We start from the raw sequence: 20,934 nt of genomic DNA on the forward strand, positions 1-20,934 counted from the left end.
GTTGGACTCGATGATCTTAAAGGTCTTTTCCAACCAAAGTGCTTCTATGATTCTATGATCTAGAGTCACAGTATGTCTAGGAAAGGAGAAAAAAAAGTTTGCTTTTGGTATAAACATTTACAGCTTCCTTGTTTTGAAGTGGAATTTCACCTGGGAAAATGATCAGTGACCTCAGCCGAGATGAGCAGAGCATGGAGAGGAGGCACTGGTACCTATTGCTTAGAGTTACCTGAACAGTGCCCCAAAGACCAGCAAAAAATTTGTTGATTCATTTTATTGTGGTGGGATGTTTGAGGAATACTGATTTTTCTTTCCTTTAGTTCATCTAGATTTGATCTAACATTGTTGATTTTGAAAAAGGGTTGAGTTTGAAAAGTTTTGTGGAGTGATTGGTGACTTCATATGCCTGCAACATGGATCAATGCATTTTGAAGCGTACGTGTGCAAGTGGGAACCGGAACGAAGACGCTGTAGCTCAAGTGCCAGAATTCTGCAAATTTCTGGCTAAGAAGCTGGCCCTAACATTGTCTAAAATAGTGCCTCTAAAATATATCTCAAATGATACTTAAATTTACTCTTACAGAAGTATTTTGTGTTAACTTCATGGTATGTCAGATTTTAAAACCTTTAAAACTTGAACAAATCCTTCACTTAGCTGCCCGTAAGCAGCATGGGTTTTGCTTTTGTATTGTAATTTGCTCTTACACTCCTGCTTGGTATGACACTTGCTTGATCTGGATTAATTTCCCATGCTGATTTGTTCTGAATGTGCCCTGTAGGCTGATGGTATATTTGCAGCCTCTCTTCTTCCTTTGTAAAATTTGCCATTACCATTTACAGGACAGCGTGTTCTCTTTGACACCTTCCAGAATGCCAACTGCCTGTCGAACAGCACCGCATCAGCTGTTAAAACCTGATCCAACCCCAACAAAATCAGGGAACAGTAATGCAATTTAAGGTTTTTAAGGAAAGGCAGTATCTTTTATTAGATCAGCTGTTACAGTTGGAAAAAACAGGCAAGCTTTCAGGCACACAAATCCTTCTTCAGGTCTGAAATAGCAGCAGTATTGCTTACACCAGCATTCCTTAGCAGTGAGACAGCTATGGTCCCAGCAAGGTTTAAAAAATGTGATTAAGAGTGTGTGTATGGCATGGTCCTTCTTACTGGGGAGGGCTTCCTGGCAGGACGCAGGCAGGCATCGTTCTCCTCTCTCCCCTTCCCAGTATACACCCTATAAACAGGGAACGCATCCTACAAGGAGAGGTAGTGTAAGGTCACTTATACTTGAGAAAAAGTCTTCACTACCTTATGACCAAGCCATGTCTTCTCCATAGTCACCCTGCTGTTGGGAAGGACTGGGGCAAAGCTGTGGGCTTCGCTGTGCAGGTGGTAACTGCAGGATCTGCACTGGAAATTCTGGCTCCTGATGTTTGTGGCTTTCTAGCAAATAGTTTGAATTAATTTTTTTCCCTTTCTTGTGGTTGCTTTATGGGGAACAGTGTTTCCCAAAGTTTCTGGAATCACAGTTGACTGCCCAGCCACCTAATAACAAAGCTGGTGATTGAAAATGCTAGACAGGCAAGATGGTTCTTCAGAAAAGATGTGAGCAGCTTCCCATAGTCTTTGGATTGCTTGTGGTCACAGAATAGAAAGATAAGAAATAACAGCCCAGTACGCTGCCTGCTTACTCCTCCACATTACGGATCTGAACATTCTGCTTTTTTATCCCATGATAGCCTTCATATTTATCTTCCTTTTGCTTTTCTGGAAATCTTCAAAAGTATGTACTAAAATCTTTGAATTAAAAAGCACAGGCAGGTGCTCAAAAATTAGATGTTAACATTAACAATAACATTTATTAAATGTTAACATTAACTGTCACATTTATTTCTATATCCCCATGCTAGGAACTGGGGTGTTAGCTGTAGTTAATAACTGTGGTATTAAGAAGCTGAGGAACCTTTTTGCTCGTGTGAATTTCCATGCTACACAGGCTGTGAGAACTCTGGATTTTGCATTCTTTTTGGAGTGTGTTAATAGGTGTGTTAATTATGTGGCTTTTCTGTTCAGCCCTATTTGAAAATGAGAGGTTGCATTTCAAGCAACTGTCACCACAAGAAAATTGGAAATAAGTATTGACACTTCTGAAGAAATCAAAAGGATGAACCTTTTACGAGTTTAAGTTGATTAACACACAGACATGAATAACCAATGAGCAAGTAATGCTGTAAACAGGACTATAATGACTGGAAAAGCTTAATTCAGAAGGAAAAGTACATCTTAAAACCAATGTAAGACAAAAATCTTTGGTTTAATTTTAAGATCTGCTTTGGCCAGATGAGTTCTGGTGCAAAGCTGTCTTGCAACTGTCTTGAAAGTCCTTGATAGTTTAGAAATGTACAGGACCCTTTCTTCATATAAAATACAAGTGTTTCAAATGCAGTTTTCAAGCTGAATCCATCACTTAAAACACATCGTACTGAAGGATCTGGATCACCATTCCTGGCTGTGCCGCTCTCAGCCTGGCCAACCTTTGGTTGATCCCTTTTATGTGTTTCTCCACCCAGTGATGTGCCCAGCAACACACTCCCATGGCAAGTAGGCTGCTATCAACCACAGAACACCACAGACAGAGGCTTCTCTTCCCCAGAGAAGGTTGCAATGGAAAAGCCATGTAGACAACCCGATTCTCCGGTGAATCTCAGAATTTGTTTCATTCCCTTTACTACCCCACCGGGGAGTTTGGGTTTGAAAGCATGGCTGTGAGTGGACTACATAACATGGTTAAAAAAAGGAAAATGGTGAATTTGTCTGTGAAAGCCAAGAGCTTCATTCTCACTTGAAACTAAGACCCTTTCATATTCTCGTATATTTTAAGACACTTCCATGCTGCCAGCATAGAATAAGTAAAACCCAGGATTCATACTTGATCCCCATAATGGTAATTGTATAGCCATGTGGATGACCACATGCCTAACCTGAAAAACATAATTCCACATCTGGATTCTGCAGCCAGTAAAGGGCTCTGATGCTCCAGTTTTTAGACCTCTTCTACAGATGGGTTCAAAATGAAGATCCATCACTGAGTCAGCCCCATGTTTAGGTTGGATCTCTTTACAAACCGGCACTTGTAAAACTATTGGGAAGGGAGAAGGGTATGAAGGAAGGAGAAGCGATGAAAACGTGAACTGCTAAGGAAAAAAGCATCTGCTCCCAAACCGCTGTTTTTTACTCTCCAACACTCTTCTTTAACAGTGATGATGTTGCAGCTTTTTTCAGTCATGAAAATAGAAACAGCAGCAACAGTGTCCAGCGCTCAGGTTAATGTGCCAGCTACACATGAATGGTGCGCATTATAAATATACATTTAAGGTCCTTTCATGTGTACCACAGCTAAATATCAGCCAGCTCTGTCTCAGTGTTCTTCCACTACTGCATTTATGGAGTAGCCTATACTAAAGGAAGGCTGCAAGGAGGGCTGGAAATGGCAGTGCTGATGAGAGCAGCAGATGTCACTACACTTCACTCCATCTCTGCTGCAGCTGGTTATAAATTCAGTGGGAGATGTCAAAAAGCCAAAGAAGTAAAACCCTTTTGTTCGTTATCTTGCCCAGGACTCGACATGTTCATATCATCAGGCTTTCCACGACGATATCTTTGTCTTTTGTTGTTTCACTGAGACTTTGCTCTTTTTCAGGTGCCAGGAGACAATGAGAAGCACTGGAAACCAGTGTTAGTGGTCTTGACGGAGAAAGACCTCTTAATATATGAGAGCATGCCACGGATGAAGGAAGCTTGGTTCAGCCCTCTGCATACCTACCCCCTGCTAGCCACCAGGTACCTGTGCTTTTTTGTTACAACCGCTTCAAGAGAGGTGGGAACGACTGAGTCAGCTGGGAACGGGTATAGCTGGTGCATAGCTATATATCACACTTGAAATGTCATGGTTTGAGAAGCAGATTCTTCTTGAATGGGCTGATGTGCTCAGTTTAACTCCTCGCTTCTCCTCCATTTCAAGTTCTGGCCGAGGCTGATGGCCAGAAGCCCACCAGAAGGATTATGGATGCGGTCATTTGACCCAAATCCAGAGGTAGGAGTGCTGAAAAAGCCGAGAGCTCGATCCCCTGAGATTTCTATCTCAGTGTACAGACCTGAGGGCTTGGCAGAAGCACGCAGATTTCCAGCCGCTCCTCCAGGCTGAAAAACGTGAAATTGTTGCCCTGAGTTGGACATGCTGCTGTGGCAGTTCTGCACCACCGGTTTGGGGCTTTTGGGGGCTCGCACATGTGACGGAGACACTTAATTGCAGCATGGCTTGTGTTCCTGCTCTAGCAAATTAATTCCTGGCTTTTTAGGTTAAAATGGTGAGCTTGGAAGACACATTCTTGAATCTAGGTTGGAAATTTGCATTATTTCAAAGGTATCCATCAACACTAATTCAGAGAGAGCTTTCCCATGGTTGTCTTTATGCAGTGGAAACTGTCTGTTCTTCTCGATGTGAATGTTAATCACATTTCTCTGCCAGTATGGTCAAAGGGCTTGAGAAAAAGCTGCTGTTCCATTGTTTTGGCCTTGCTATACGCCTCTATTATACCATTCTCAACGAGTTCTCTTTCAGAAGGGCTGGTAGCACATGACCAAAAGCAGTGGGTCTCTTACTGCATTCTCATTAGTTAATTTTTGTTCTTGGTCTCTTAGTCCTCTCCCCAAATGAACTGAGGCTTTGACGCTAAATCATTGTATTAAAAAAAAAAACCCACAAACCTGAACTCGGTGAATTACACTGATGGTTGTTTTGTCCCAGCCTACCTACCCGTGATGGAGCTTTCAGACTCCCTGGGAAGCTGGCTTCTGACTCACCCTTTGTTATCATAACATGAGGTGAGAGCCCCATGATTTGCAGCTTGCAGCCTGCCGCGTGTCGTGGCGATGAAGGTTGACAGTTCCAGGTGGCAATTCCAGATGAAAACTGGGTAAGGTGTTGGGAGCTGGAGGCTGCGTCCAGGTGTGTCACTAAGGCCTTCAAGTTTGTGAAGCAAGAGCACCCCAGCAGAAGGTGATGTGTCTCCTTCCCAGTGCTTTGGGGTGTCATTTGCACATGAACCCAAGTCCTCCTCCTTACAGTGACTGGAGATCCTTCAGCATACCCTGCCCCTTCCTGCCCACATGTTGTCACATGTAAAGACAGCACTTTGGTGGGCATCGCCAGCCCCCGTCATCAGTGACCACGGGTTTACTGGATCAAACAATCTAAGTCCTCATCTTGGAGGGCCTGTTACTTAATTACTTTTTCTCAGGAGTTCATATTTGATTGCAGGCTGGCTTGCCTTGGATGGGGATAGTCATCTCCTTGTCCAGTGGGATTCCCATGTGAGTGGAGGATCTTCAGCCTTCAGGCTAGAGGGGAATGAGAAGTTGCTCAACACAGGTGTCAGGCTGCTAAAGGGTCTTTACAAACTGGGAAAATGGTCTGTAAGAAAGATGGGATGCAGTTCAGAAAGAACAAACGCGAAGTTCAGTGCTGGGGAATAATCAGCTGCACTGGTTGGGGGTGAAGAACAACTGGCAAAGCAGTTACTCTGCCAGGAAGCATCTGGGCAGTGTGGTGAAATTGCTTAAATCTGTGGTGTTACGTTGTTGAGAAAACAAAAACAATCATCTTGGGTTATAGCAAAGTGTTGCATGTTGGGCAGATGTAGTAAGCTAACCTAACTACAGAGCATGCGTAAAGCCTTGGGTGATACACCACCTTCACGTGAGGCATTTCACTTCCAAAAAGATGCCAGTTAACTGTGGAAGGTCTAGAAGAAAGCAATGCAAATGTAGAAAACACTCTCAATTGGGGAATACTTAAGAAATAGTTGTTTAATCTAGCAAAGTCCATGGAAAACATGTCAATAGTTTTCAAGTATGAAGATGAGACACAAAGAGGACAAGAGAGCAGGTTCTCCACGTCCCTGCTGGATTCAGCAGGACACAGCCACGTTTGTGGCAGGGGGTGTGTGTGTCAGGTGGGCCCTGGGATAAACTAGGTGTATGGGTGACATACTGGATTAGATTCTGTAGGAACGGTGTATGATCCTCATCACTGGGGACTCTGAAGGACGGGCGACACTGTAACCCTCAGGAGCATGCCGGCACAGTTAGCCCTGCTCTGGGAAGGGACATGCGCCGGGTGACCTCCCGGAGAGCCATTCCAGCCCCATCTCTGTCATTTCTTACTAGTATCACTGTGCATTTAACACTCGGGTAAAAAGACAGCAGATACACCAAACCTGACATTCAGAATGGAATCGCAATCTGATAAATACATATAAATACAGGAATCCCCAAGGTGAGAAGATTACATAAATTGACAGATTTCCTAAATCATTACACCTGCTGTTTTGGATGATTTTGATTAAAACCCTGCAGGATTCTGCTTTTATGATCTGTCACACTGAGTACAGTTATACCAAAAAAATACACAGGGTTTGCTGTTGGTATTGACTGCTGTGTTCATGCTCGGTCAGTGATTACCCTCCTTGTGATGGTTTTTTTTTATCCCCTCTGTGCATTGATCAGTGCAATTTAGAACTTTTCACCTGGAAAGTTTGCAGACCACATGTTGTAATCTTGGCTGCTCCCATCTTTCATATTTTTATGAGTCCTTGGGAAAAATTTTTGCTTAGCTAATGCATATTTGAAAAGCTGCTGAAACTGGAAAACTTCCGTGCCAGATACTGTACAGAGTCATGCTTAATCTACCCGAGACATAATGAGCAGAGAAAATTGGAAAGTGGTAGAAGGATTACAGTCTTCCTACAGTATTTTAACAGCAGAATTTCAACATGCCCTTTCTGTTTGTTGATAAGTTTGCCTTCAACCTATGGGTGCTATTAAGACCTAAAAATATTTTCCAGTCAGTCTTTCCCAGCTTTGTGCAGAATATAAGTAATAGCTCAAATGAAACTGAGATCAGGAGATTTAAGTTGTTCCTTTAAATCTCAGCACTGGGAGGCAGAACAGCTGGCTCGTAGCCCCGACTCCAAGGACCTGTTTGTCATAATCTCTGTTTCAGTGTTTCCTTACGCCTGAACAACAGTGCCTCCCCACTAGCATGGGAATGGGGCTTAAGTAATTACATCTGAAATGTTTGCAATCAAATTGCGTTATCTGTCGTAGCCAGATATGAAAGGAAAGAAAAGAAAGCAGCCCGTGTTGGACTCTGATTAAAGATCAGGTAAGTAGCTTTTGTGCAGAGCTGAGGTCTGTAACCAGAAAGTATTAAAGCAGTTTGATAGTTAATGCCATGGAAAGTTGGGAAAGGAGTTTGGGCACTCGTTAGTCATCTCTACAAGCGGAGAGAGGGGCAGGCAGGGAGCACTGGGTCCCCGAGCACCCCAGGGAAGGTCTATGAGGTGGCGTGCAAGCAGCACAAGTTCTCCGCTTGTCTTCCTGGGGCAGTGAGAGTGCTGGTGGCTCCCTCCATGCAGAGCTCGGATGAATGAGGGCCTGTGCACAGGTTTCCAAAGAGTACAGCCATTCCAGAGCAGGTTTCAAATGCTAAGTCAGGGGTAGGGAGTGGCTTCAACGTAAGAAAGGTCGGATGATAGTGGCTTTCTACTGCATGACTGTTGATGCAGATGGGCAGAGCTGCACAACTGTTGATGAACGTGTATCACAGCCTCTTCTGAGATAAATGAGCAGCTGAACACTTGCTTTGAATGTCAGTGCTGGTTTTGCTGTCCTTTTTGAAGAGGCCATTAGATTTTGCTGTTGCAGTAAATGGTTGAAACTCTTTTCATAGCATTAGAATGAGAAGCAGGTCCCAGTGAATCTCGCCCAGCACCAGCACTTCACATTGGACCGTACCCATCTTGCTATCACACATTTGCAAAGAATAATGCTAAAAAGTGCTAAAAAGGTCCCCAAAATGTAGAGGGAGAAATTAGAGAAGATGTCCCTGGCTCCCTGGAGCATGCCAAGAGTTGCATTTTACAGCCACTGCCTGCTATCTACGCACTGTGCAAACAGCCTTGATCGTGACCAACCTTCTCCTGCCCTCTTGCGGCTCTGGCTGCTCCAGGGAAGCATGCTTGGGCTCCTGCACCCTCACAGGCATCTCAGAAACCTCCAGAGAGCCCAATAACCTTCAAGGACTGTAGTTGAATATTACCAGACCCGACCCTGAGGTGTCTTTTCGGCTCTGGGGTGCAGCGTGCACCACACACACCACCTCCTCTGCGGTCGAGTGACAGGAGGTGAGGGCAAGGGGAAGCCTTCTGTGAAGTTTCTACGACTAATTTTTGCCTTTTAGGGTATTTCTGTGGTCTTTAGGATAAAACATCTTTCATGTAAATGAAACACGTAATGTGAATGCAACTTTATAGAAGCTTGAGAATCCTTTGACCTGTACCCAAATACATCAGTACTGACAGCTGATAGATAAATACTATAAACCGTTCCCCTGCATATTTGTCTAGTTCATGTTTAACTGCATGATTTTCCAAAGCACAGTCTTGAGCTGTATGACAGAAAAGGATTTTTAAATAGTGAGACTGAATTTTTAAAAATGAAGGGATAATGCAAATGAGCAGGCAGAAGCAATGTCCACTTACTTTAATTTGTGACGTACATCTCCATTCTATCTATACGCTGAAAAACCTACAATGCCAGTGCTATGGATAAAGCATGAAGTTGTAGGGGAGCTGGGGGATGGATTTGAAAGGAAAAACATTGGAACCATCTGTCTGTCACATATCACAAGTATCACAAGTATTAGAAAACAATTTTTAGCACAGCTGATGTATAAAAGAGAAGGGATGACCCAGGGAGAAGCTGGGATGGTTTTACTTTTAAGGACAAACTTTAGGTGATTTTCCAGGCTGCTTTCCCACAGTTGTCCAGGTAGCAGAAGGCAGCACCAGAGCGGTGGCCCTGCCTGCGCCTGAGTGACAGGATGGGGCCAGGCAGCAGCAGAAGTCACTGGAGATTTCAGTTCCCCATCTCCTGCCTTAATCACCAAGATGCAGCTCCTCCTCAGAGTTTGCTCCTCCTCCTGCCAAATCAAAGTGATTAAAAGTTTTTGGCCTGTTTGTTTGCTGGTGACTCCCCAGCTGCAAAATCTACCCAGGGTGCAGTTAGAATCATTGAATCGTAGAATCATTTAGGTTGGAAAGGACTTCTAAGATCAAAGAGTCAAACCACTAACCTAGCACTGCCAAGTCCACCACTAAACCATGTCCCTAAGTACCTCATCTGCCCATCTTTTAAATGCCTCCAGGAATGGGGACTCCACCACTTCCCTGGGCAGCCTGTTCTAATGCTTAACAACCCTTTCAGTGAAAAAATTTTTCCTAATATCCAACCTAAACCTGCCCTGGCGCAACTTCAAACCATTCCCCCTTGTCCTATCATCCATTACCAGGGAGAAGAGGCCGACCCCCACCTCACCACAGCCTCCTGTCAGGCAGCTGTAGGGGGTGATCAGGTCTCCCCTCAGCCTCCTCTTCTCCAGATTGAACACCCCCAGTTCCCTCAGCCGCTCCTCATCAGACTTGTGCTCCAGACCCCTCACCAGCTTGGTTGCCCTTCTCTGGACACACTCCAGCACCTCAATGTCCTTCTTTTAGTGAGGGGCCCAAAACTGAGCACAGGATTCGAGGTGTGGCATCACCAGTGCCGAGTACAGGGGGACGATCACTTCCCTGCTCCTGCTGGCCACACTATTCCTGATCCAAAGGGCCCTGAGTATCAAAGCTGAGCAGGACGTTAACACAGCCCTTCTGGAGGCAAACAAAGCATTTCGAGAGGGTGGTGGTGCCTCTCTGGAAGAGGCTTTCCTGCCCAGACACAGGGCAGCTCTGCCTGGGGATACCCTGCCCCTTGCCTCCTAGGACTTCCCGGGACCATGCAATCAAGGCAGGTGCCCAAAATCCAAAGTTACCACAAACCTGAGCATGAACAAATCTTGCAAATGCTCTGGGAGGGGTATGAAAGCAGGATGCATCTGTTCAGCACAATGCGCATCCCAAATATCAGCATGGACTGCCAGGGAAAATTTCAGATGCCCTATGGTTAGCGTTTCAGTAACTGAAAAGCTAAAGTTGTGCTTTTTCTTTCCTTTCTGTTTTTTTCCCTGTTAAAACATCTCTGTTTGATGGCGTACTTCTACAGTGTCAGCTAACAGGCAACTATTCTTCCAGATGCAAAACAATAATTTGAGGGTGAATTAGCATTCAGTAGATGATTAGTATAATCCAATGCTTTATGCTTCAGCACAAGTATTCTACTGCCATGCTACGTACTTACTTTAGAGTCTCCTATGAAGTATATTGTTTGCCTATAGCAAGGGAAGCAGGAGACACGAGACAGAAATAAGCTTTTCAGAAAAAATTCCGTGGTTTCATTTTGTGACTCCCTCGGAAGTTTAGTGCCTGGGTCTCAAAGAGAGAGCTCTGGAACTCCTTTGGATTGTTATTTTCATCTCATCTCAGTCAGTGTCATGCCCCTGAGAGTAATCTGTATTCATTGTCCATGCTTCTGCAGTAAAAAAAAAAAAAAAAAAAAAAAAAGAAGCCAAAAAGGAATTATTAAAGAAGAATTAACTATTATGAGGTGTTGATTTTCTTGCTCAAAAAATATTCCCTGCAATTAGTGTTTGCCCAGATGAACAAACCCTTCCTGGTTACAGGAGATCAGCTCTTGATGCCAGGCAAAAAAAATGTTAATTGCAGCAAAATGTGAGAGAATTTCACATTACAAATAGCTGCAGCATTTTGCATTTTCCGGGTTCCTTATGGGAAAGGTATGCACAAGACAGTACTTTGGCATCTGCGTATTTTACAGGACTTCTTACTTTATCCGACAGCATTTATCGTTGCATTTGTCTGCAGATATTTAAGCAGCTTTATGGCAACCGCAGTCTGTCAGTGAAAGTTGGATTCAGCTGTCTCACCTGAGCGAGCACTTGTATCTGCACCAAACCCCAGTGCCACAGACCAGCCGGGAATTTTTCTCGGTTCCTCATCCAAAGGGGTGCTTTCCACAATGTGTCAGGAGTTTAGGGCCCTCTGGGACATCCACATCATCCCCTGCATGTCCAGATGCTCCAGTAGTCACTGCTTTGGACCTTAACTCTCCTGCGTGTCGCTAGGAGACACTTCAGGCTCAGCTACAGAGGAGATGCGCGTTCTGGTGCTCCCAACCACATACATTTAGGAACGTACAGAGCAGAGCCATGCTCAGGTGGGGATTTTGGCAGAGTGTGCTGTGTCAGTGTTAGAATTCCCTGATGTGTTTTCAAATCCTATTGCAGGTTGGTCCATTCTGGCCCAGGAAAAGGCTCACCGCAGTCAGGGGTGGATTTGTCTTTTGCAACCCGTACTGGTACAAGACAAGGGATTGAAACCCATCTGTTCAGGACAGAGACTAGCCGGGACCTCTCACTGTGGACGAGGAGCATAGTGCAGGGCTGCCACAATTCTGCGGAGCTCATCACGGAAATCACCACATGTGAGTAATGCCTCCACATGACACTCGCGGGTAGTTCAGGCTCCTTCCGCTTGAGGTGATTAATTTAAAAAAATGTACATATTTAGGGTTCTATGTGTATAAAAAATTTCCCCCCTGGTTTCTGAGCCAGTCCCAGCTGGTGTGGTACCTGTGGCCAATGACACAGTCACTGTCATTCTGGCTTTTGGTCTTGTTTTCGGCATGTTGTTTCAGATACAAGTCTGTAGTTGGCCATATAGGGCTGCAGGTCACAGAGGAGTGATCGTCAGAGGTTTGTCCAGAAAAGAACATTTTTCTGAGATTCAGGAGGCTCCCGAGAGCCTGGCGGGAGTCTCTCCCACAGAGAGAGGAGGCCGAGGAGGACTGGCACATTCACAGGTATCAGTTGGTCATTTATTCACTCAGCTCTGCATGCTTGAGAAGAGTAAAAAAATACAAACCAGTCCAACAGCCACATTTTGACAGCTAGTCATTTCGCACCCTCCCATCAGGGTGCCGCTTCTCAGCATTTCTGTATGTGCAAAACCAGCAGACGTCATCTGTCTTGACTTCCTCAAAGCCTTTGACATGCTCCCCCACAACATCCAGTTCTCTAAATTGGGGACATAGAGATTTGATGGGTGGACTGTTCAGTGGATAAGGAATTATTTGGATGGTTGCATCCAGAGGGTAGAGGTCAGCAGCTCAATGTCCAGATGGAGACCAGTGACGAGCAGTGTCCCTCAGGCCTGGTGCTGTTTAATATATTCATCAATGACATAGACAGTGAGATTGAGTGTCCCGTCAGCAACTTTGCAGATGACACCAAGCTGAGTGGTGTGGTTGACAAGCCAGAAGGATGGGATGTCATCCAAAGAGACCTGGACAAGCTGGAGAGGTGGGCCTGTATGAACCTCATGAGATTCAACAAGGCCAAGTGCAAGGTCCTACACCTGGGTCGGGGTAACCCCAGTATCAATACAGGCTGGGGGAAGAAGGGATCGAGAGCAGCCCTGCCGAGAGGGACTTGGGGGTGCTGGTGGACAAAAAGCTGGACATGAGCCGGCAATGTGCACTGGCAGCCCAGAAGGCCAACCGTACCCTGGGCTGCATCAGGAGAAGCGGGGCCAGCGTCGAGGGAGGGGATTCTGCCCCTCTGCTCTGCTCTGGGGAGACCTCCCCTGGAGCCCTGCGTCCAGCTCGGGAGCCCTCAGCACAGACCTGGAGAAGAGAAGGCTGCGGGGAGACCTGATTGCGGCCTTTCAGTACCTAAAGGGGGCCTATAGGGAAGACGGGGAAAATCTTTTTAGTAGGGCCAGCTGTGACAGGACAAGGGGTAATGGTTTTAAACTAAAAAAGGGTAGATTGGGACTGGGTATAAGGAAGAAATTCTTTAAAATGAGGGTAGTGAAAAACTGGAGTGGGTTGCCCGGAGAGGTGGTGGAGGCCCCATCCTGGAAATGTTCAACAGGGCTCTGAGCAACCTGATCGAGTTAGCGGTGTCCCTGCTCACTGCAGGGGGGTTGGACTAGATGACCTCTAGGGGTTCCTTCCAACACAAAACATTCTATGATTCTATGAATAAAAGCAATTGGCTGCAGATGCTCTGTCGCGATGCCCCGTTGGGCCAGAGAGCTGCTAGCCTGGGGTGGCTCTCGGGCTTTGAGGCTGTGCCTTTCTCTTGAGTGCCACCAGGATTAGGGAGTCCTTCCTCCACTAGCTTGCCAGTTGACAGGGCTGTTAAAGTTGAACATTATCTCCACTCGTTGCCTAAAATACGCAAGAGCAAGAGCAAATGCCCAAACCTACTCCATGGCAAAGGGCAGCTCCGAAGCCATGAAGCCATCAGGTACAGCCACACACTGCTGAGCATGAGGATGCCTGCCCATGGGCTGCCAGGCCCGCTGCCTCACGGGGAGATCAGGAGGCTTTGCGAGGGCCTCTGATGTGGAAACCAACCAGAGCGTTCAGTGGGCACCACCTCGAGGGCATGTCCATCTCCTCAGCCCAGGGACATGGGTGCCTTTCCAAAAGCAGGACGGCATTAGCCCCTTCTTTTATTGTGGTTCTTTTATCCCAGTGCCAAGGACCCTTCTTGGCAGAATTGTTCACAGGAAAGTGGTGGAAAAGAGAATTTGGGATGTGAACACCTGAACTCTTCATTTTTTAATTTAGATCACGGCCTATGTTTCCGAGCTGAGGGGAAGATGCAGACTTTCTGCTGCAGCAGCTATTATATACAATTATCTGGGCCCTTTTTCAATTACCACAACACTAATGAGGACTCAGGAGTGTCTTCATCTTTGTCAAAGTACTTTAGGGAAACCCTTTACAGCTTCTAATTTTCTTGTGCGTTGTGTGCCGCGTTTATTGATTTTGTCTATGTCTGTCAGATGTAAGAAGAAGAGTAGCTGTGACTTTGTCAAGGTTTGGAAGGAGGAAATGCCAGCCTGAGCCTTCCTAAACTTCTGTAGATCGATTTTGTGTCAGCACGTAGATGTATGCTGCAACATGAGGAATGCAGCGAATAACTGAGAGGACTGACATCAGTGCTGCTACTGCCGAGCACAGTTTTAGTCTGCGTGTTTACGTCATAACTAACAAACCTTGCTTGGGTCTCGCACAACAGAAAGATTTCTGCTGTTTTTCCAAAGCTGCAGGTTTCCAGTTAGAGCATGGTGAGCCCAGTTTTAGGAAAGGTTAGTTTCCACAAGACAGCGTTGAGATTGAATGTAAAATGCAGGTATCTGCAGCCAAATGAAATTTGTTGCTTTTAAGAACGTTACAGACTAAATTTTGTATCCTTCTTCAGCTTGCACATACAAAAGCCAGGAGTGCCGTTTGACCATCCATTACGAACATGGATTCTCTCTTACAACTGAACCGCAAGATGGTGCCTTCTCTAAGACAATAGCACAATATCCCTATGAAAAACTTAAAATATCCTCAGATGATGGGATAAGGATGCTTTATTTAGACTTCGGAGGAAAGGATGGAGAAATTGTAAGTACTGCGTTTGGCAAGGGGATGCACGTTACCATCTCTTCTGTAGTCCTTCAGGCTGTGGGGCTGGAGAAGCACTAATAGAAGTTGGACTAGATGATTGTTTCTGCTTCCAACTGGAATGTTCTATTGTGTTCTGTTCTATTCTGTTAACAGCAGGCCAGTACTGGGTTCCAGTACCAGTATTTAGATGCCGTGCTTTCTAGTACAGCATGACAGTCTGGCTCTAGAAGGAGATAAACTAAAAAGAGAGATAAAATGGTAAAACCATACAGAGAGGGATGAAAGATTTCTTACATTTAAGAACAAACTGTATCTCTAAATAGCCAGATGTTAGAATTTTTGTATGTATCCATTTCACTTTTTAAATGATTGCGGTTGGAAGAACTTAAGAACAAGCTATTACTAGTTCCAATGTACACATAGGGACTTTATGTTATGACAACAAGCTATGTTTTAGACATTTTTGAACATCTAGTTGATGAAAAAAATTGAAAACTGCCAATATAGTGCAAACTGTGTGCTTAGGCCTCTAAGTTAGCTGTCACAATGCCTAAAATAAGGTGCTTATTCCTACAGGCAGTTTAGATACCATAAATTATGCATGTAAACATGATCTTTCCTGCCAAATTTTTTCAGCAGTTCCTGAGCATGTTGGTTGCTTAATTCTTCACATCACCTTTGATAACACGTACTCTGCAAACTGCTTATTGTCAGGCTTTCAGACGGGAATTTGTTCCTAGCTCTCAATAAAGTTGATAATGAGTGGTGGAAAGGCAAATCTAGCTTGTTTTGATGTGAACCTCGTGTTGAACCTGCTGTCCACCCTGACAAGTCTGCCATGCTTAGCAAGCACGCGGCGAGATCATCTGAACCATGACTATGGGGGGGAAAAAAAAGAAGTCTCAGTTTGGTCTCACTGCTGGCTGTGTGAACAGAGGAGCAAGCGTGCAGCATCAGCTGAGGGTGAACTACCCTGGCCTCAGCTGTGACCAACAGCAGATGCACTGGGTGTGGGACACAGCAGCCCCACCACCATCCCTGGTCAAAAACAGAGCTGGAAAAGGTGGAGGGGTTGAACCTCTTGGAAAACTGGTTGCAGCATCTGACTCAGTTCACTGCTGCTTACCCAGGTGGATGCAAGCCCAGAGGCAGCAGGACCTCATCTGCTCTCAGGATGCTTATTACTTTTAGCAACCTAAATATTTGCAGCTGTATGCAAAGGAAAGACAATACTTTGTAATAAAGGGTTGTTATTAATAGAAGTCTGTTGAAAAATACCAGGCAGCAGTTAATCAAGTACTCCATAAATGATTGCTTATTTGAGCTGTAATCTAATCTAATCATTCTCAACTTGATTTCTTTCTGTACTTTCAGCAACTGGACCTTCATTCCTGCCCAAAACCAATTGTGTTCATCATTCATTCCTTCCTGTCAGCAAAGATTACAAGACTTGGCTTGGTGGCATAAGTGGGGTACATCTGTTTCCTCAAAGAAAGACGGAGCGACCATGCTAATCTGAAGTACTGTCAACAGCAGCAACCCCTACATCTAGCAGCATACACCAGCCTGGGGTTCAGGACCGGGCCTTGGCCATTTCTGCAGTCCTCCAAGGCCCAGGTTTCATTTTGATCAGCTAAAGAGGTGGCACGACAAGTAAAACAGTGGATTTCGTTGTAAATAATGGGATTTTAAAACCCCATGTGAGACAGTAAAAGCATGTAGTACCATACGTGTAAATGTTTCAGAATCATGAATTGTGCCTATTTCAATGTACTTGTTTATATAGAATAAGTAAAGGGCTAAGCAGACAAGAGCGGGTGTTGGTTGTGATGCAAGCTCAAGGTTGTTAAGAGTAGAAGTTCTCCAAATGAGATTGTCCCACCACCCAAAAGTAAAATATTTTTTCAGTTCTAAGCTGAGCACCGCCTACAGAAGGTTTTTCTTTTGGACGCTGTCCGAACCCGTTGCTTGACGACCCAGCAGAGCACGCAAATACGCATCTTCGAGCAGGATGCGCTAAAGCAATACAGCTGTGGTCAGTGAACAGCTGGAGGGCCCCTGCCACGGGGCACTTTCAGATCAAACAATAGACATCCTGTGTACATTCCTAGTGATGGATCCCAAGCAAGACTAGCTGTAGCAGTGTACGGAGCACCGCCTGTCAGTGGGGCGTAGGCAGGAGCGTCCTCACGTTACCTGAATCCATGTTGAAACATGACCTAAGCTTCTGCCAGCACATTTCCCTGGCAGAGTTTTCCAACAAAATGCCATGCAGAGCTTCCTGTCCTCCTACGCCAGCAGTGTCACCCCCTCAGCTCTGCTGAGGCTGGCTGTGTGGTCTTGACAGAAGAGCAAATGAGCAAATGTGAGGAAGGAGAAAGACTTGGGGTTTTTTTTTTTTGTTTTTTTTTTTTTTTTTTTTTTTTTTTCCAGTTTTCTAGATTAGATCAGAAAAGGTACTAAAGCAGCTCCACAACAGTGAGGAAATGCACCGGCGCAGGAACACGAGCTGCACTGCCAGAAAAGCCCTAATATGGAAGGAACTGCTCCTATGAGCATGACTTGGCAAGTCCAGATTTACCTCTTGCTGGTGAATTGCAAGATGTTCACCTCCATACCCTAACATACTAGTTCCTGTTCTGCACCACAGCTTACTGTTCTAACCCGAAACATGCGCATTGCTGAGTTTTGGCCTTGTTCACACTTAAATGTTGGGCACAAAGCAGACAGCAGGCGGGAATGCTGACCTTCATCCACAGAGATGATACACACAGCTTGCACCTGGATCGACTGAATTGGCTTAACATGGCCGGGTGGGAACAGAAAGAAGAACAGGGATGGCATTTATGTTGCTCTTATAGGGCAACTTATAGAACTGCTTCATATAGGGGTGAGGTTTTGTTTGCTTTTAGACTTTCACCCTAAATTCACACTTCGAAGGACAGGAGCTAATAAATCCAAAGTCTGTGGAAGTTCACTTGCCATATTACACCACTTCTCGTATTCTTGAGAAAGCACATAAATTTCAACTTAGCATCACTGGGCTGGCAAAGAGGAAAATTAAAAACACAGTTTGGTTCCATGTTGTTTTTAAGCTAAGTCTTTGAACGTTAAGCTTAAGTCATGCTGTTTATTCTCAGCATAGGAATTCGTTCGTGGTGGTTTCCATAGGTATCTTAATCATCAAAACTAATTAAAAAATTAAGATCATGGGCTGAATTCACAAATACAGGAAACAAATCACTGAAGAACAGCAGCTCAATCTCCATTTGGAAGAGTAGCCCCACTCCCAGCACCTCTTACCAGGCAAAAGCAAGCCCGGGAGGGGATTCACCTGGTTGTGAGCTTTGCCTTTACTGTCATGGTACTTGCACTTAAAAATTAATTCCTCGTGTAAATTCACAAGGTAGGAGATAACATGGGGCATAACTTACCAACAATTTCCAAACAGATGTTTGTCATTTAGCGACCACTGCTGGTCACGTAACTTTCTGTGGCAGTTACTTGGGTCTCCTTTGGCTTGGAAGCTTCTAGGAGAGCATCTCTGGAGAAGCTGAGAGCAGGCGGTACGCTGGGGGACCGGGTGTTTTGAGTATGAACTCGCATCACATCATCAAGTAAACTGCTGTGTCAAATCTTTAAAAAGTGATTCAGGACATCTTTGTTGCTGTGCCAAGTGTAACTTAAAAATTCGGACGCAGGCTCCTATAAAAAATTCCAGAGGTTAAAGTGAAAACTTGCATACTGTGGGGTAGGTGAAATACATATGTAAACTACACTGCACTATTTCCTTATTCCTTTAACACTCAGAAATCACTGGAATGTTATACCTAACACGTAGATGTGGTGCTTAGGGACATGGCTTAGCAGACGCGGCAGTGCTAGGGTAACGGTTGGACTCGATGATCTTAAAGGTCTTTTCCAGCCTAAACGATTCTGTGATTCTATGATTCTATGTATGTGCATTGTAAATATTACAAATTCCTATATTAGTACCAATTAAATGACACAGTATGTAATCTAAGGTGCTCAGTACTATATGAAGTATAAGTGAATAACAAAAGTTTGCAAAGAAAATTCATATTATATATATTTATAGAAAAAATAATGATAATTACAGATGCTATTTCTTCATTTTCAGATTTTGGACTGATTCATATTTGGATGGGATAGACAAACGAAATATGGACCTACTCCACATTTATAAGAGTATAGCAAATATTTATATTTTAGAGGAAAAGAATATATTTAATAAAGTCATTTATTGGATTTTTGTGAGGTGAGCTTACTTTGTACCCAAACACGCTGTTTGGAAGGCTGTCCTCTGGTTTTGGGCTGGAGAAAAATACATTCGAAACCTCAGTCTTTCTGTTAAGGATTCAGTTACTTGAGAGAACTATTCATCGTATTGATGGAATGACTTTTAAAAAATTAAAATAAATTTTAAAAAAAGTATTAATGTACTGTAAACAGTGCATTGGTGCTTTCTATTAATCAAGCTCGGTATTCGTGGCGCTGCTGATGACGGGCTGAAGGCGTCAGTACGCCGCATCTCTTTTGCTGCTGGCATTTACCGAAGGGCCGCGGGGATGTTCCAGGGCAGGTGGCTCAGCCTCACCCGCTGAAGTTATGATGCTTCCTCTGCTGCTTATCCTGAACTGGGCCGTTCCAGAAGTCTTAAAAAAATAGGAGCAGAAATTTCCGCTCATGCGTCTGCGTCCGAGGAGCGAGGCCAGCACGTGCCTTGCTTACCTTATGAACGGTAATGGGAAAAACGATAGTTTTCTTCCCTTCTGCTTTAATTCTTAACTTACTGGCCCAAGTAGAAGAGCTAACTGGGGGAATTCAAGCCTGTTCTTTCAGTCTGACCTGAGGTATGGCAGACCCATCTCACAGAAATCCTAAAAAGGGGTATATTCTGAAGTTTCACTCTTCACAAAATACTGACTGTAAACAGAATGGTCTGGTCAGAAAGTTTGTGTAGCAGCTTCACCGTTAGAAAGACCTGGATACATATTGGAACATACGTGTTACTGGAAAAAATGTGATATAAGGTGTTTGTTAAAAAAAAATAAAATAAAAATAAAGTGGATCTGACTGTGTTCAGGGAAGCATAGTGGTGTTTCCCGAGAGTCTTGCTCTTTAAGTGGAACTAGCATCTCGCTTAAGGGACTTGATAGATCAGAACACAGGTCTTTATGTGGCTACCGAGTGAACTGCTACAGCGAACGTCATTAGAACTGGTCTTCTCCAAACAACGGAACGAGCGTTTTCCCTTTCTGCGGAAGGTAAGTATTCCTCCTTCCCACAGGAGACAGAAGCACGCTCCATCCAGCTCTGCATTCAGAAGCATGGTGGATTTGAAGTAGAGGTTGATCCGATTTCCATCTGCAAGACTTCTCAGTGCCCTCTTAACCACATTTAAAAGTTAACTGGAGCTTCTTTGGTTTCAGCAGAAGCAGAATGGGAGCCTAAACAGATGCTGTGCTTCAGATCATCACACTAGCACTGATTTGTACATTTATCTTCTTTTCCTCAAACTGGCAGGTTTGTAACTAGCTGTTTACTGGGGCTACTTACTATATATATGATTACTATAACATATATTGTATATTTCTACATATATACACACACTGTTACTGCATATTCTATTACTGTAAAGCAGTTGGTAACTGTATCTATCTCAAATGGACACTTCTGAAATTCAGCAGTGACTCTGGTTTTGAAGAGCAGACATTAATAATGTAACTAGCAAAATTTCAAGAAACCCAGCCTGCTTGATATAAGTGAACCCTTAGATTCACCAGGGCAAAAGTTCAGTGGAAAAACATTAAATATTTAAGTAACAAAGATTAGAACCTCTTGCGAACATACCAGCTGCTTTTTCCACATGGATTAACTTTTCAGTTTGTTTCCTTCATCAAAATTTCTGTGCTTGTGTAAATAATTAGAGGCATTAGAAAACAATTCCCAAGGGAGGACTGTGAATGGGGAAAAGGGAGTTTGTGAACTTGGAAAAGCATTTGCACCCAAGTGAAGTTCTGCGGTAGCGCAGCGATACTCAACATGCAATTGCTGCAGTCGGAAGCAATCATAGCGCCACGTCATCGCAGCCACATCAGCGTTGTCTTGCCCCAGCCCTGTATAAGCACGTGACATGGATTATGGGCAAACCATAAATGTGTATTGGCGAGCAAGACCTGCATCCTGACTGGCAAAAAACATGAAAGCAAGCTCCCACCAGCCACAAACAAGAAAATAAATTTCAGAGCAGGGGGTGGTGTTACGTCCCGTATGATGTAAGCCACAACATCAGCTGAGCCGCGGGAACTCTTAGCGTGGGGTTTTTGAACTATGGCAGATGCAAGATAATTTGGTTTAGCGCTGTTACGGTACACCAGGTCAAATTATTTTGCAAGCTTTTATGTAGGTTAAGAGCTCGGACAAGGACA

General features: G+C 44.4%; 1 protein-coding gene across 1 annotated transcript in view; it reads left to right on the plus strand.

Moving 5' to 3' along the window:
• The window catches only part of SNTB1 (syntrophin beta 1), a 121,028-nt gene extending 102,645 nt beyond the window's left edge, over positions 1-18,383 (plus strand). Inside the window, exons 4-7 of the mRNA XM_035891584.1 lie at positions 3,699-3,838; positions 11,301-11,497; positions 14,289-14,479; positions 15,857-18,383. Of these exons, the coding sequence (XP_035747477.1) occupies positions 3,699-3,838; positions 11,301-11,497; positions 14,289-14,479; positions 15,857-15,949 (621 nt within the window). The 3' untranslated portion in view covers positions 15,950-18,383. The remainder of the gene's footprint in view (positions 1-3,698; positions 3,839-11,300; positions 11,498-14,288; positions 14,480-15,856) is intronic.
• The last annotated feature ends 2,551 nt before the right edge of the window (positions 18,384-20,934 follow it).

Source organism: Egretta garzetta, unplaced genomic scaffold (genome assembly GCF_000687185.1).
Source record: "Egretta garzetta isolate BGI_Z169 unplaced genomic scaffold, ASM68718v1 scaffold13, whole genome shotgun sequence".
NCBI lineage: Eukaryota > Metazoa > Chordata > Aves > Pelecaniformes > Ardeidae > Egretta > Egretta garzetta.